The following is a 13,382-nucleotide window of genomic DNA, read 5'->3' on the forward strand; positions in this document are numbered from 1 at the left end:
GAAATCCAAACATACATACAAACACGTCAGTCGACAACAATAACAATTTAAAAATATAATATAATTTAATATAATTATATATATTAGTATCGTGATAGCATCAGACACCAACATGTGTCTGACATCTAACACATCTAACTAAAGAGTGTTCGTGCTTCGTAGAGAGATTATCAGCAAAAAGCAAAACTCTGTGATGTACATATTAAAAGATAAAGTTTAAGATTTGATCAATAATACGACACAGGTACAGTTACATGCTGCCTCCTATATTTCATTTAAATATTTTTAACTAGTATACTATAAGCGTGGTTCGCATGGACCTTATTTTATTAACATTATTAATATTATTATTCCTCCACTCACAAGCAAAATCCAAACAAGAAACAATACTTTGGTTTTTTCACCATACACTCTTCATGTTCCCATTGTCAATTTCATTTCACACCACTTTTCCCTCAACACACAACTCTTAATAATTCTATTCTCTTCCTGCATCAAAATCATGTATCAAACATGTTACATATTTTCTATGTAACATGAAACCTTATCAGTTTTCATCACATAATAATCTTTCAACCATGTCTTCTTTTTCATCTTCATGGCTTACTTCACCTTCATGCACTCTTATAGATTCATCTTCATCTACACCAAACCTCATACTTCAATGGTTAACCTTTCTTTTCCTATCTCCATGTCCTCAAAGAGTCTTTGTTTCTGCTCTTGATTCCTTGTTTTTGCTCTCACTCTTAGCTTTTGCAGCTCATAAGCTCTACTCAAGGTTCAATTCAAGAACAAACTCTAACTCCTCAATCACAAAACCACTTTTGCAGGAGAAAGATTCTGATTATAGAATCACTTTTTGGTTCAAATTACCTTTGTTGGTAACTATCCTTTTGGCTTTAACTTATACTGTTTTAGGAATCTTGGCTCTTACTCAAACAAAAGCTTCTTCATGGAAACAAATAGAATCACTTTTTCGGTTGTTTCAAGCAATAGTTAACATAGTGATAGTGATTCTATTAGTACGTGAGAAAAAGTTCAAAGCTTCTAAACACCCTTTATCAGTGAGAATTTATTGGATAGGAAACTTTGTGATTTCTACTTTGTTTGCTGTTTCGGCTATTGTTCGAATGATAACTGTTGGTGAAAAAAGTTTGGAGATTAGTTTGAGAATAGATGATATATTCTCATTGGTTAATCTTCCATTATCTTTGTTGTTTTTTGTGATAGCTATAAAAGGTTCATCAGGGATTCATGTGATAAGAATATCTGATGTGGTAGTATCAACATATCGATCGGTTTCAACCGATAGAACTTTGAGTCCTTATGCTTGTTCTTCATTTTTGTCCAAAACAGTTTGGTATTGGATGAATCCTTTAATTAATAAAGGTTACAAAGAACCCCTTAAACTAGAAGATGTTCCTTCACTTCCTCTTGATTTTAGAGCTGAAAAAATGTCAGAACTTTTTCAAAATAATTGGCCTAAACCAGAAGAAAACAGTAAACATCCAGTTGGATTAACCCTTTTTCGGTGTTTTTGGAAACAATTAGCTTTCACCGGTTTCCTTGCAATCATTAGGCTTTGTGTTATGTATGTCGGTCCATTGTTGATTCAAAGTTTTGTTGATTTCACATCAAGGAAAGATAGTACTGCTAGTGAAGGTATTGTTTTGATATTGATCCTTTTTGCAGCGAAATCGGTTGAAGTACTTAGTGTTCATCAATTCAACTTCCATTCTCAGAAACTCGGTATGCTTATTCGTTCGAGCATAATCACTTCGGTTTACAAAAAGGGTTTAAGGTTGTCAAGTTCTTCAAGACAAGCTCATGGAACTGGACAGATTGTTAACCACATGGCTGTTGATGCTCAACAACTCTCCGATTTGATGATGCAGTTTCATCCTATATGGTTGATGCCATTACAAGTTGCTGCAGCATTGGCTCTTATGTATAGCTATGTCGGTATATCTGTTCTTGCAGCATTGCTTGGAACAAGCATTGTGTTTCTCTTCACGCTTTATCGAACGAAGAGTAGTAATAGTTTCCAGTTTCGGATAATGACTAGCCGTGATTCAAGGATGAAGGCGACAAATGAGTTGCTTAATAATATGCGTGTGATTAAGTTTCAAGCTTGGGAAGAGTACCTTGGTAACAAAATTCAAAAGTTTCGTGAAACCGAGCATGGATGGATTGGCAAATTCTTGTACTATTTTGCTGTTAACATGGGAGTTTTGTCTACTGCTCCATTAGCCGTAACTGTTCTTACCTTTGGAACTGCAACTTTTATTGGAATGCCTTTGGATGCTGGCACGGTTTTCACAATAACTTCGATTATCAAGATACTTCAAGAGCCTGTGAGGACTTTTCCTCAAGCTCTTATCAATATTTCTCAAGCAACAATTTCTTTAGGGAGGTTGGATGCATTCATGAGTAGTACGGAAATGGATGTGAATGCAGTGCAAAGAGAGGAAAATTGTGATGGTGACATAGCTGTCGAGATAAAAGATGGGAAATTTTCTTGGGATGATAAGGATGAGAATGTAGCTTTGACAGTTGATGACTTGGTAATTAAGAAAGGGGATCATGCTGCTGTTGTAGGAACTGTTGGTTCCGGCAAGTCTTCGTTACTGGCTTCTGTGTTGGGAGAAATGTTCAAGATCTCAGGAAAGGTATGTTATGCTTGCTTTTGACTCATGTAGTTTCCTTTCTTATTTCTTGCATTTCAAGTTATTTTCTTCTTCTTGCAAAGAAGATTAGTATTTGACTCAATAAGGTGCATATCAGGTGTAGGGTCTGTTTGGATCGACTTATTTGAACTTATATATTAACATAATAAGCACTTGTGAGTGTTTCATTAGGTGCAAATTTTTTTGTTTCAAGAATTCATGACTAAGCTTTTCAAATGTATTAAAAAATATTTTACTTGCATAATCTTACAGGTTAGAGTATGTGGGACGACATCATATGTAGCACAAACATCATGGATTCAGAATGCAACCATCAAAGAAAACATATTGTTTGGCTTACCATTGAATATAGAAAAGTACAGGGAAGCTATAAGAGTGTGCTGCCTTGAAAAGGATCTTGAAATGATGGAAGACGGTGACGAAACCGAGATTGGAGAGCGTGGTATTAACCTCAGCGGAGGCCAGAAACAACGCGTGCAACTTGCTAGAGCTGTATATCAAGAGACTGACATCTATCTCCTTGATGATGTATTCAGTGCTGTTGATGCTCAAACAGGATCATTTATTTTTAAGGTAAGGAAAAAAGTTACAATGTATAAGTTACAAGTAGTGCTAAATTAAGTAGCTCCATTTTCTAGTTTATAGCTATATATCAGATTAGAAACATTATATTATATAAAAAAAAAATCAGATTAGAAACATTATATTATATCAGATTAGCTCCATTTTCTGTCATGAATGAATTGTCAGTTTTAAATTTCTGATACAATCACAAATGATGAAGTTTCTGTTTTTTTTTCTTCTATATTGTTGCAGGAATGTATCTTGGGAGCTCTCAAAGATAAGACTGTTTTACTTGTAACCCACCAAGTTGATTTCTTGCATAATGTTGACTCTATAATGGTATGTATATGCTCACAAGTCCCTAAAATGTTTGAGTTTTTTTTTTCTTTCTTTGCTTAATTGCACTTTTGGCCTCTAACTTTCACAAACTTGCGATTTTGGCCCTTTAACTTTCATCATAGCACTTTTGGCCCTCTAACTTTCACAAACTTCTCTAATTTAACCCCTTTTGCAAAAGGATGGCCTCCCTGATTTTGACCAAGTCAACGCACATGTGCCAAGTGACTTGCATGCCACGTCAGCATGTCTTGCCGCATGGACATTGACTCACATGTCACGTCAGCATGGCTTACTACATATGCTGACGTGGCATGTGCGACATTGTCCTGTGGCAATACATACTGACATGGCGTGTGAGTCACTTGCCACATGTGCGTTGACTTGGTCAAGGGGCCAAAATCGCAAGTTTGTGAAAGTTATGAGGCCAAAAGTGCTATTTTGAAAGTTAAGGGGCCAAAAGTGCATAACAAATTATCTTACCAAGTTGTGCATAACAAATCATAGATGTGTTGGAATATCAACGATTAGATTTCTCATCAAGTTACTTACTTTACATTAGAGGCACCAAATCCATATACTTGTATCTGTTATTATAACATTTGTTTTCGTGGATTTGGCAAAGTTTCCATGTCCAAGATCTGATAACTTGTCAGCAATAAATAACCTTAAACAATAAAGTTTTTGCAACTGAGCACCTAATTTGGCTTGTTTTGATACCAACTTTAAAGGTGATGCGTGCCGGGAAAGTAGTGCAAAGTGGAAAATATGATGAACTTCTCAAAGCAGGGCTAGACTTTGGTGCACTTGTGGCAGCTCATGAATCCTCTATGGAAATTACAGAAACAAGTGATAAAGCTGGTGATGATTCTATTCAATCTCCAAAACTAGCCCGCATCGCTTCAAAAGAAAAAGAAACTGCCGGCGAAAAACAGTCTTCTCAAGATCAACCTAAGTCTGATAAAACTGCAGCAAAGCTCGTTGAAGACGAGGAAAGAGAAACTGGTCGCGTGAACCTTACAGTATACAAACATTATTTCACTCAAGCATTTGGATGGTGGGGAATTGTATTAATGGTTGCAATGTCTGTGGCTTGGATGCTTTCATTTTTGGTTGGTGATTATTGGCTAGCAATTGCAACTGCAGAAGATTCTAGCGTTCCTTCGTTCACATTCATTATCGTCTATGCTATTATAGCCGTTGTTGCGTGCATAGTTGTGATGGCAAGAGCTTTCTTATTTACATATTGGGGTCTAAAGACATCTCAAAGCTTCTTCATTGGAATGCTTCAAAGCATCTTGCATGCACCTATGTCGTTCTTCGATACTACTCCTTCTGGCAGAATTTTGAGTCGAGTGAGTTTCTCATTTTGTGTCAAAATAATGTGTCTCTTCTTTGAATAACGGTGTTTGGACTTTCTAACTCTACTCTTTTTATGATTTTTTTTAGGTATCTACTGATATACTCTGGGTGGATATATCAATTCCAATGTTGGTAAACTTTGTAATGATAGCATACTTATCATTATTCAGTATCCTCATTGTCACATGCCAGAATTCTTGGGAGACTGTATTCCTCTTAATTCCACTGTTTTGGCTCAACAACTTGTATAGGGTATGATATACTTACTCTCCTATTTAAATTTTTAGCAATACTATATAGTAATTGTCATGAAATTTTCACATTGGCCAAAGATATTACCTAAATTGAGCTTATAAAGCCTAGATAATCTTCACCTTACAGTTAGGGGTCAAAATAGGCTGGACTGCCGAGCTAGGATTTGCATAAGTCTGGTCTGTTAAAAAATTGAAGGCACAAGTCTGATTTGTTACCTGTCATAAGCTTGTTTTTGAAGTTTGATCTTTTCGAAAACCTAGTAGTCGGTCCTTCGGCGGCCGTATACCGAGTTTTCAAAAAAAAAAAAAAGAATTATATGATTTTTGTGAGCACTTAGTGCAAAGAGGCCTTTGGTGCATTTTGATATTACAAGTAAAACAAAATATCTGGTGCATTTTAACACTTAACTTGTTCTGGTTTGCAGAAATACTACCTTGCAACTTCTAGGGAATTAACTCGACTTGATTCAATCACAAAAGCTCCAGTGATTCATCACTTTTCAGAGACCATTTCTGGCGTTATGACAATCCGTAGCTTGAGAAAGCAGAATGCGTTTTCTCAGGAAAACATCGACAGGGTGAATGCAAGTCTAAGAATGGATTTTCATAACAATGGAGCAAATGAATGGCTTGGTTTTCGCTTGGACTATATGGGAGTGGTTTTCCTTTGCATTGCCACGGTTTTTATGATTTTCTTGCCAAGTGCTATTGTTAAGCCAGGTAAAATCCTCTTCACCATCTTTCTATTTAACAATCATCATGCTCAATCACTATTTCAGACCTATGAAACACAGAAACGGACACATTGATAATGATAATAATTTGATAAAATGAAATATTTGAATGTAATCATATATATTTGTGCGTTGTCGGTCGACACCAACACATGCTAGACAAAGGACACACCTTCAATGTGATGTATTACTGCAACATAGTTTCAGACCAAGGTTTTAAAATATGGTCACAACATCACTCACGGTTCTTGATATTGTTGAGAATCGTAGTCAAATGCAGGTGATGCGACCTTGATCGCAGTTGTAATGTGGTCACAAAGATATTAAAAAATCTTGATGTCAAGACTCATATTGTGGTCGCAAAACTTTTTTTTTTAGTTAACATAATATTGGTACGAAGTTTCCACCACCGTTAACATAATATTGAGTTAACCAAATTTTCTTCATATGCATGAGCCAGGAAATGAACCCCTGACCACATGCTTAAGGGGGACCAAGACCCTCCTTACCACTTGGACCATTTCATTGTTGGTGGTCGCAAAACTTTTTCAAAACCCTCTTTTAAACAAAAACTAAAACAATGAATTTTGTAGTATAGAACCATTTATTTATTAACTTGATCTCATTATTTAGGTAAAAATATAACTAACAAGATTTGTTCCACTTGGATATGATTTTGCTTTTGCAGAATATGTTGGTATGTCTCTATCATATGGCCTGGCTCTGAGTGGTCTCTTGTCATTTACCATAACAATGACTTGCTCAGTTGAGAACAAAATGGTTTCAGTTGAGAGGATAAAACAGTTTACCAACCTCCCATCAGAAGCTCAATGGAAAATAGCTGACAAATCTCCTCCTCAGAATTGGCCTAGTCATGGCACTATAGAGTTAAATAATTTACAGGTATATATTAATTGTAGTCACATTGGCTAAGCACAAACTCCCTCCGGTCACTATTATTGACCTGATACATTACTTTTTCAACGAACCTAAAAAGTGGGTTTTTGCTCATAGTAACAACCGAAGGGAGTATACTTACGTTTTGAATAATCAATTTTTGTCACCACAGAACCAAGCACACACAAAGTAACATGCATTAATATCTTTGGTTATAAAATGGTGTGAGCAGGTTAGGTACAGGCCAAACACTCCTCTAGTTCTTAAGGGAATCTCTTTAACCATTGAAGGTGGAGAAAAAGTCGGTGTTGTTGGCCGTACAGGAAGTGGAAAATCAACACTCATTCAAGTGTTGTTTAGATTAATTGAACCTTCAGCTGGGAAAATAATCATTGATGGTATCAACATTTCCAATATTGGCCTTCATGATTTAAGGTCACGTTTTGGAATTATTCCACAAGAGCCTGTACTCTTTCAAGGAACAATAAGAACCAACATTGACCCTCTTGGAATATATTCAGAAGAAGAAATTTGGAAGGTATGTATAATATACTGCATTTGCTTGTTTGATTTGTTTAAATTCAAATCCTTCACGTTTTATGTTAGTTCATAAGTTTTTACTAACGAAAATTGTATCTGGTGCAGAGTCTCGAGCGCTGCCAATTGAAAGAAGTGGTGGCTGCAAAGCCTGAGAAACTCGAGGCTTTAGGTGATCAAATACAAACTCTTCTCATAAATCTCATTATTTAATAGTTTTTTATACGAAAATATTAGGGTAAGTAGGAATTTTTCAATAGCACGAATCGAAAACATTCTATATAATACTCATTCTATATCCCAAATCATACCACTGCGCTACTCCTTCGGAATTTCGTTTTTTACTAGTTTGATCCAATATGATAAGAAACTATGAGCTGAAATGTGTTTATTATACTATTTTGTTAGTGGTTGATGGTGGAGACAATTGGAGTGTCGGGCAACGACAGCTTCTATGCTTGGGAAGGATCATGCTAAAACGAAGCCAAATACTATTCATGGATGAAGCAACAGCATCAGTTGATTCACAAACTGATGCTGTTATACAAAAGATCATCAGAGAGGACTTTGCGGATCGTACAATTGTTAGCATCGCTCACAGAATACCAACAGTTATGGATTGTGACAGAGTTTTGGTCATAGATGCAGGTATGTTTATGTTATATATCTATATGTGTTCATAGGAAACCTAAGAACTGTTAATAAGTCTCACATCTGTTGCGAGATGACCTTGAATATATGTTTATAAGTGAGGGTAATCCTCACTTTCCACGATCCGCTAGACCGTCTGCTATCAGATGTTTGATTGAACGTAACCACACATGTGATATGTCAATGTTGTGTCAGTGATACCAAAAATATAGGTTTATATGTGTGGATTGATGAATTTGTGGGGTATTTGATGTTTTTGGCAGGTTTGGCAAAGGAATATGACAAGCCATCACGTTTGCTTGAAAGGCATTCACTTTTTGCAGCATTGGTTAAGGAGTATTCTAATAGATCAGCTTAATGACAGTTTTTTGTTTTAGTAGAGCTTAATGGTAGTTGTTTCACTTGTTTGCCACTTATGTTGGTAGATCCAAAAAAATCTAGAGTATGAAAATTTTGCCATTTATGTAGCCCTATAATTTGAGTAGGATAATATGAAAGTTTGGCTTAATTAATTTTCTTTCTTTCTTGTGTTTTATTCTTGCTTTGCTGGCAGAAGCTGTATACAAAAAAAAATCATAAAAGCCGCTAGGTTTGACCCGGTGGTGAGCAGTTTGAGTAGTATACTAGAGGTCGTAGATTCGAACATCAACTCCATTGTAAATTATAAACAAAAAATTATCATAAGTGTTAGCACAATTTCTTTCAAATGACTCAACCATAAATAATATTTAACTTTTTAGACAAGTATATGCTAAAATATTTAACCATCAATAATAAGTAACTTCTCAGACATTTCGTGTAAGTTTTTTTTATAGATTTTTTAGAATACAAAATCATATACTAATCAATTTCGTTTAATATTACTTTTTTAATTGATAATAAATTCAACTGGTTTTTTTTAGAAGCTAAAAATATATTAAAACGGTTACCTTAGCACAAGACGTGCTAACATAACGGAAACATTACAAGATAAAAAAAGTCCATAAAAAATAGTACAAGCATAAAAGATTAACAACGTTGAAGAGGATTTGTCCTCCAATGATAACAATCATAACGAAAACCAATGCATTTTGAAGTGATCCACCACCAAGAGCTAGTAATGACTCTCTCAAAAGTATCATCTATGGATATAACCTTTTGCCGAAATAAACAACTATTTCTTTCTTTCCAAATTGACCAAGAGCATGTCAACCAAATAATAATGAAGATGCCCTTCTCAAACTTGATATTATTAGCTAGACCACAAAATTGTCAAACATGAGCAACATGTGAATTTGATAATGCGCTACGAACATCCAACCAAACTAGAATACGACCCCAAACTTTACTAAAAACCTGGGCTTTCAAAAAGTATGTGATTCAAGCTTTCGGCACAAGAACAATCCGCGACACACATAAGGGATGACTCCGCAACTACACCACGCCTGAATAATGATGAATAACACTAATCTTAGAAAGAAACTACCATTCAAAAGTTTTTTTTTTTTTTTTTACCATTCCAAGGAATTTTGTAAGAAGGAGAAGTAATGATGAATAACACTAATCTTAGAAAGAAACTTACATTTAGAAAGACATCACACATTTATTACGTACTACTCACAATATTTTGTGCTTTATAATCTCTTTTTCCCTTTTCTTGTTTTCTGGTTTGCTTGTGAAGTGGTACATGCACACTTCAACAAACATACATAAATATATTAACATTAAGATTATCTACTACAAAAATATTTTATAATTTATACAGAAGAATATAAATAAATGGTATATTTGAAAAATTATAGTGAGCTAGTGTGATTTTGTAAAGTTAAGATGATTTATACATGCATTTGACATACTTCTTAGACCATGTACAATGGTTTTTTCCATTCAACACAATTTTTCCACTTCCCAACACTCTACATCATTTTCTCTTTCTTCCACCTAATCATTCAACATTCATTCAACATTTACCTTATCCAATAGTTTTTTCATTCAACACTCTACCCAACTACTTTCTCTACCCCACCACTTTTTATTATTCTTATTTAAATTTATATTTTTGTTTTTATGATTATATAAAATTACAATTATCGATTAAAATTAAATTAAAATAATAAATACTTAACAATTTATTTTTTAGTTTCTTTAATAAAAACAAAATTTATTTAAATAATTTAGTACGATACAAATAATTTGAAATGCAATGCAATACAACACACAAGCAACATAATTAGTACGATACATATAATTGTTGGGATTTTGATAATTGTTGGGATGATTAGAAGAATTTTGGGTGTTGAAGTGATTATTGAGATCCATTTCACTAAAAAAAAGACTAATACTTTAAGATTAACACTAATAGGAAGATAATAATAAGATTAATATACTGAAAAAATCCATTTTTTTTCTGTGTCCAAATCAAATGAACCAAGTCTCTATTTATAGATAAAAAAATCATGAATTTTGGTAAACAAATAAAAAAAATAAAAAATTATTTTGCGATGAAATAATTGAGTTCAAAATATTATTTTGATAAAAATCCGCCCAGCCAATCAGCCACCAACATGTGTCCTTATCTATTCTTCTCTCTCCGCGTTGATGTGCACCACTCTCCCTATCGGCGCGTGTGCTGCGCCTGTTTTGCCAAATGAAAATAGGCCGCATGTCCCTCCGTGTCACGCTTTAACATGTTGAAAACTTTCAACTCTTCCCACCTCCACATCATCTTCAACACACCTCTTCCAATCATTCAACACTCTCAACACCCATTCAACCCCTCTTTAAACATATCATTGCACATGGTTTTATGATGTTACTAGTATATTAATGCTTTCGATTTAATTTTTTTATAATTTTAGATTCATTAAATAATTAATGTATCTGATATATATTATGAATGAAATACCGTATAAATTATAACTAAATTTAAGAAATCTTAAAAGGTGAAACATCTTTTATAAAAAGGATCAAAGAGTGGTTAATAGTTTTATAACTAAATTTAATTTAGTGAGTCAAAAAACAAAACTAAATTTAATTTATTATTTTAAGTACTGTATAAATTTATAAAAGGTGAACACTTCGGTACACATATTATGTGGATGTGTACCGGTACTCGGCTGAGGTGGTTAACAAGTGGCAAATATTTAATGCAGATTTTGTTTCTTTATTAAGTTTTCTATATTAAATCCTACTTTTTAATATTTGCAAATGTATCATTTACATAAATGTAATCACTAATCATGTCCCACAATAAATCAAAGTATGCATCAAATCTTTCAACTTAAATTTTCAAATTTTTTTTAAGCAAATATTTTCTTTTTACAAGATTCAAATATTATAATATTATTATATATCCTGTAAAATATATGATTTTTTATTATTTAACAACATCTGGTATTTTCTTTAAAAAAGGCAACGGATAAATTTATATTATTTTTGCATCCAACGAAGATTTTAATATTTCAATATTATTTATATTTCCATTTTTTTAATATCATTAGTTTGTAATGTTTAATATATATTTACCTTTGAACCATTAATAGATATAATTATATATTATTTTATGTAAAAAAAAACTTATAATTCTTAGTGTGTGTGTATATATATTGACTCCAGGAGTAAGTCTCCATTGATTTACTGAATAACTCGATATTGGCATTATATTTCTTCAATCCAACAATTGAATTCAAATATCTCATTGAGTAGATCAACTCCACAAAATATTTTTAAAATTCAAAATCGTTTGATACTTTTTTTGACAACTTCAATTGAACGTACGATAAACTTTTAAAAAAAACCGTTGAATTCCAATGGTCTGAATACATAACTACATATTTTGAATTTTTATAAAAATTTGTGGAGTTGATCTACTCAATAAGATCTTTGAATTCAACGGTTGGATTGAAGAAATATAATGGCGATATCGAGTTATTAAAGTGGGTTAAATACAACTAAATTAAATTTTTCGTATACATAAAAAAATTGTGTTTTCATCTCTTCAAACTGTTTATGCATGCAGATAGAGTCATGGTGTTAAGTTGACGTGTATTTTATGATAATTTTGCAAATATGTATAGAGTATTATAAAAAGTTTGTCCAAAAATAAAGAGCATGATATTTGATTTTTAGGTCAAATGATTTTTTAGACAAAAGGAAAATATATTTAGTAAAAATAAAAAATACAGAGACCGGAGGACATTAAACCTAGCCTGGCTAAAACCTAAACGGGAATACAACGTGATCAAACAAACAAGGTAGAACAACCCTAATCAATCTAACAATACAAACAAATAAGATTTTATGCAATATTATATAAGTTTTTCAAGGTAGTTTATGAGAAATCAGCTTATAAAGATACAATTCTTGTTGGTGAAAACTTATCAAAATAACATAAATTTTATTTATTTGAATAAGTTATTTTCATAAACTAAAAAATAAGCTAAATTCAATCGGGCCCATAATAACAAATAGGTTCAATTAACAAGATGATTATTTGTCTTGTTGGTAAGTTGTATGTGTTGTTAACGTATAGTCTGAGTTCTAATTCTAATCCATCATGGGCCAAATTTTATTTTACTATTTTTTTAAAAAAAAAATTGTCTACAAAATTATGATCGTTTGGTCTAGTGGTGAGGAGTTTGGGTTGTACATTTGAGGTCATAGTTCGCTTTTCAACTCAATTGTAAACAAAAAAAAAGTAGTAGCTTTTACAAAAAAATAGGTTTGTTTGTATTAACTTATTTTTAAGCTTATAAAAAATGACTTATGCAAATAAATAATTGTTAAATCTCAACTAACTGAACTAACAATACTTAAAAATTCACCATGGACCAAATTTTATTTTGCTTTTTATTTTTTAGCTTATAAAAAACATTTTATACAAATAATAAACTTTTATATTAGTTTATTAGTTGCTCCAAAAAAATATTAATTTATAACTTCTACCTAGCGAAAATTGTATTTTCATAAGCTATTGTTTTCATAAATTCTTTTGACAAGCTTATGAATAATACATAAGAGCTTATTTATTTGTCTAAGCTTAAAACTAAGTCAATTCAACTGCGCATAAATTTTATTCTTATTAAATCATATTTAACCCTATTAACCTACTAATTTCAAAAATCACAACTCTCAACTAATTAGATTAGCTATGGCTCAAGAAACCTAGTTCATATGAAATAAGTCTCAACTAATTTTCTCAATTTTGACCATGAGAATCAATCCATCTCATTCAGTTTGTTCAACTTGACCTGATTAGAATAATAAATGCTTAAGAAGTTGAATTTCAACAATCTAACGGTTCAATATCATATTGTTAGACTAGTAACTAATGCTCAAGAAACCTAGTTATTATGAAAGGATTGCTAAGTCACATCCACCTA

The 13,382-nt window shown here is 32.7% G+C and overlaps 1 protein-coding gene across 1 annotated transcript; it reads left to right on the top strand.

Annotated features, from left to right (window-relative positions):
* The first annotated feature begins 281 nt into the window (after window positions 1-281).
* Window positions 282-8,631, top strand: LOC123886982 (ABC transporter C family member 14-like). The gene is made up of 11 exons (XM_045936244.1): window positions 282-2,669; window positions 2,940-3,260; window positions 3,504-3,590; window positions 4,319-4,942; window positions 5,037-5,201; window positions 5,629-5,923; window positions 6,626-6,840; window positions 7,067-7,372; window positions 7,480-7,543; window positions 7,780-8,019; window positions 8,286-8,631. Exons 1-11 carry the CDS (start codon window positions 537-539, stop codon window positions 8,378-8,380), a joined length of 4,545 nt encoding a protein of 1,514 aa, XP_045792200.1. The 5' UTR covers window positions 282-536; the 3' UTR covers window positions 8,381-8,631.
* The last annotated feature ends 4,751 nt before the right edge of the window (window positions 8,632-13,382 follow it).

The sequence above is a fragment of the Trifolium pratense genome, linkage group LG5 (genome assembly GCF_020283565.1).
Source record: "Trifolium pratense cultivar HEN17-A07 linkage group LG5, ARS_RC_1.1, whole genome shotgun sequence".
Taxonomy (NCBI): domain Eukaryota; kingdom Viridiplantae; phylum Streptophyta; class Magnoliopsida; order Fabales; family Fabaceae; genus Trifolium; species Trifolium pratense.

What these genes read in the sequence shown, in the direction of transcription:
- LOC123886982 (XM_045936244.1), top strand. Translation starts at nt 537, where the DNA reads ATGAAACCTTATCAGTTTTCATCACATAATAATCTTTCAACCATGTCT. An exon ending in GGCTCAACAACTTGTATAGG is followed by an intron (nt 5,202 to 5,628) that starts GTATGATATACT and finishes TCTGGTTTGCAG; the next exon opens with AAATACTACCTTGCAACTTC. An exon ending in TAGAGTTAAATAATTTACAG is followed by an intron (nt 6,841 to 7,066) that starts GTATATATTAAT and finishes TGGTGTGAGCAG; the next exon opens with GTTAGGTACAGGCCAAACAC.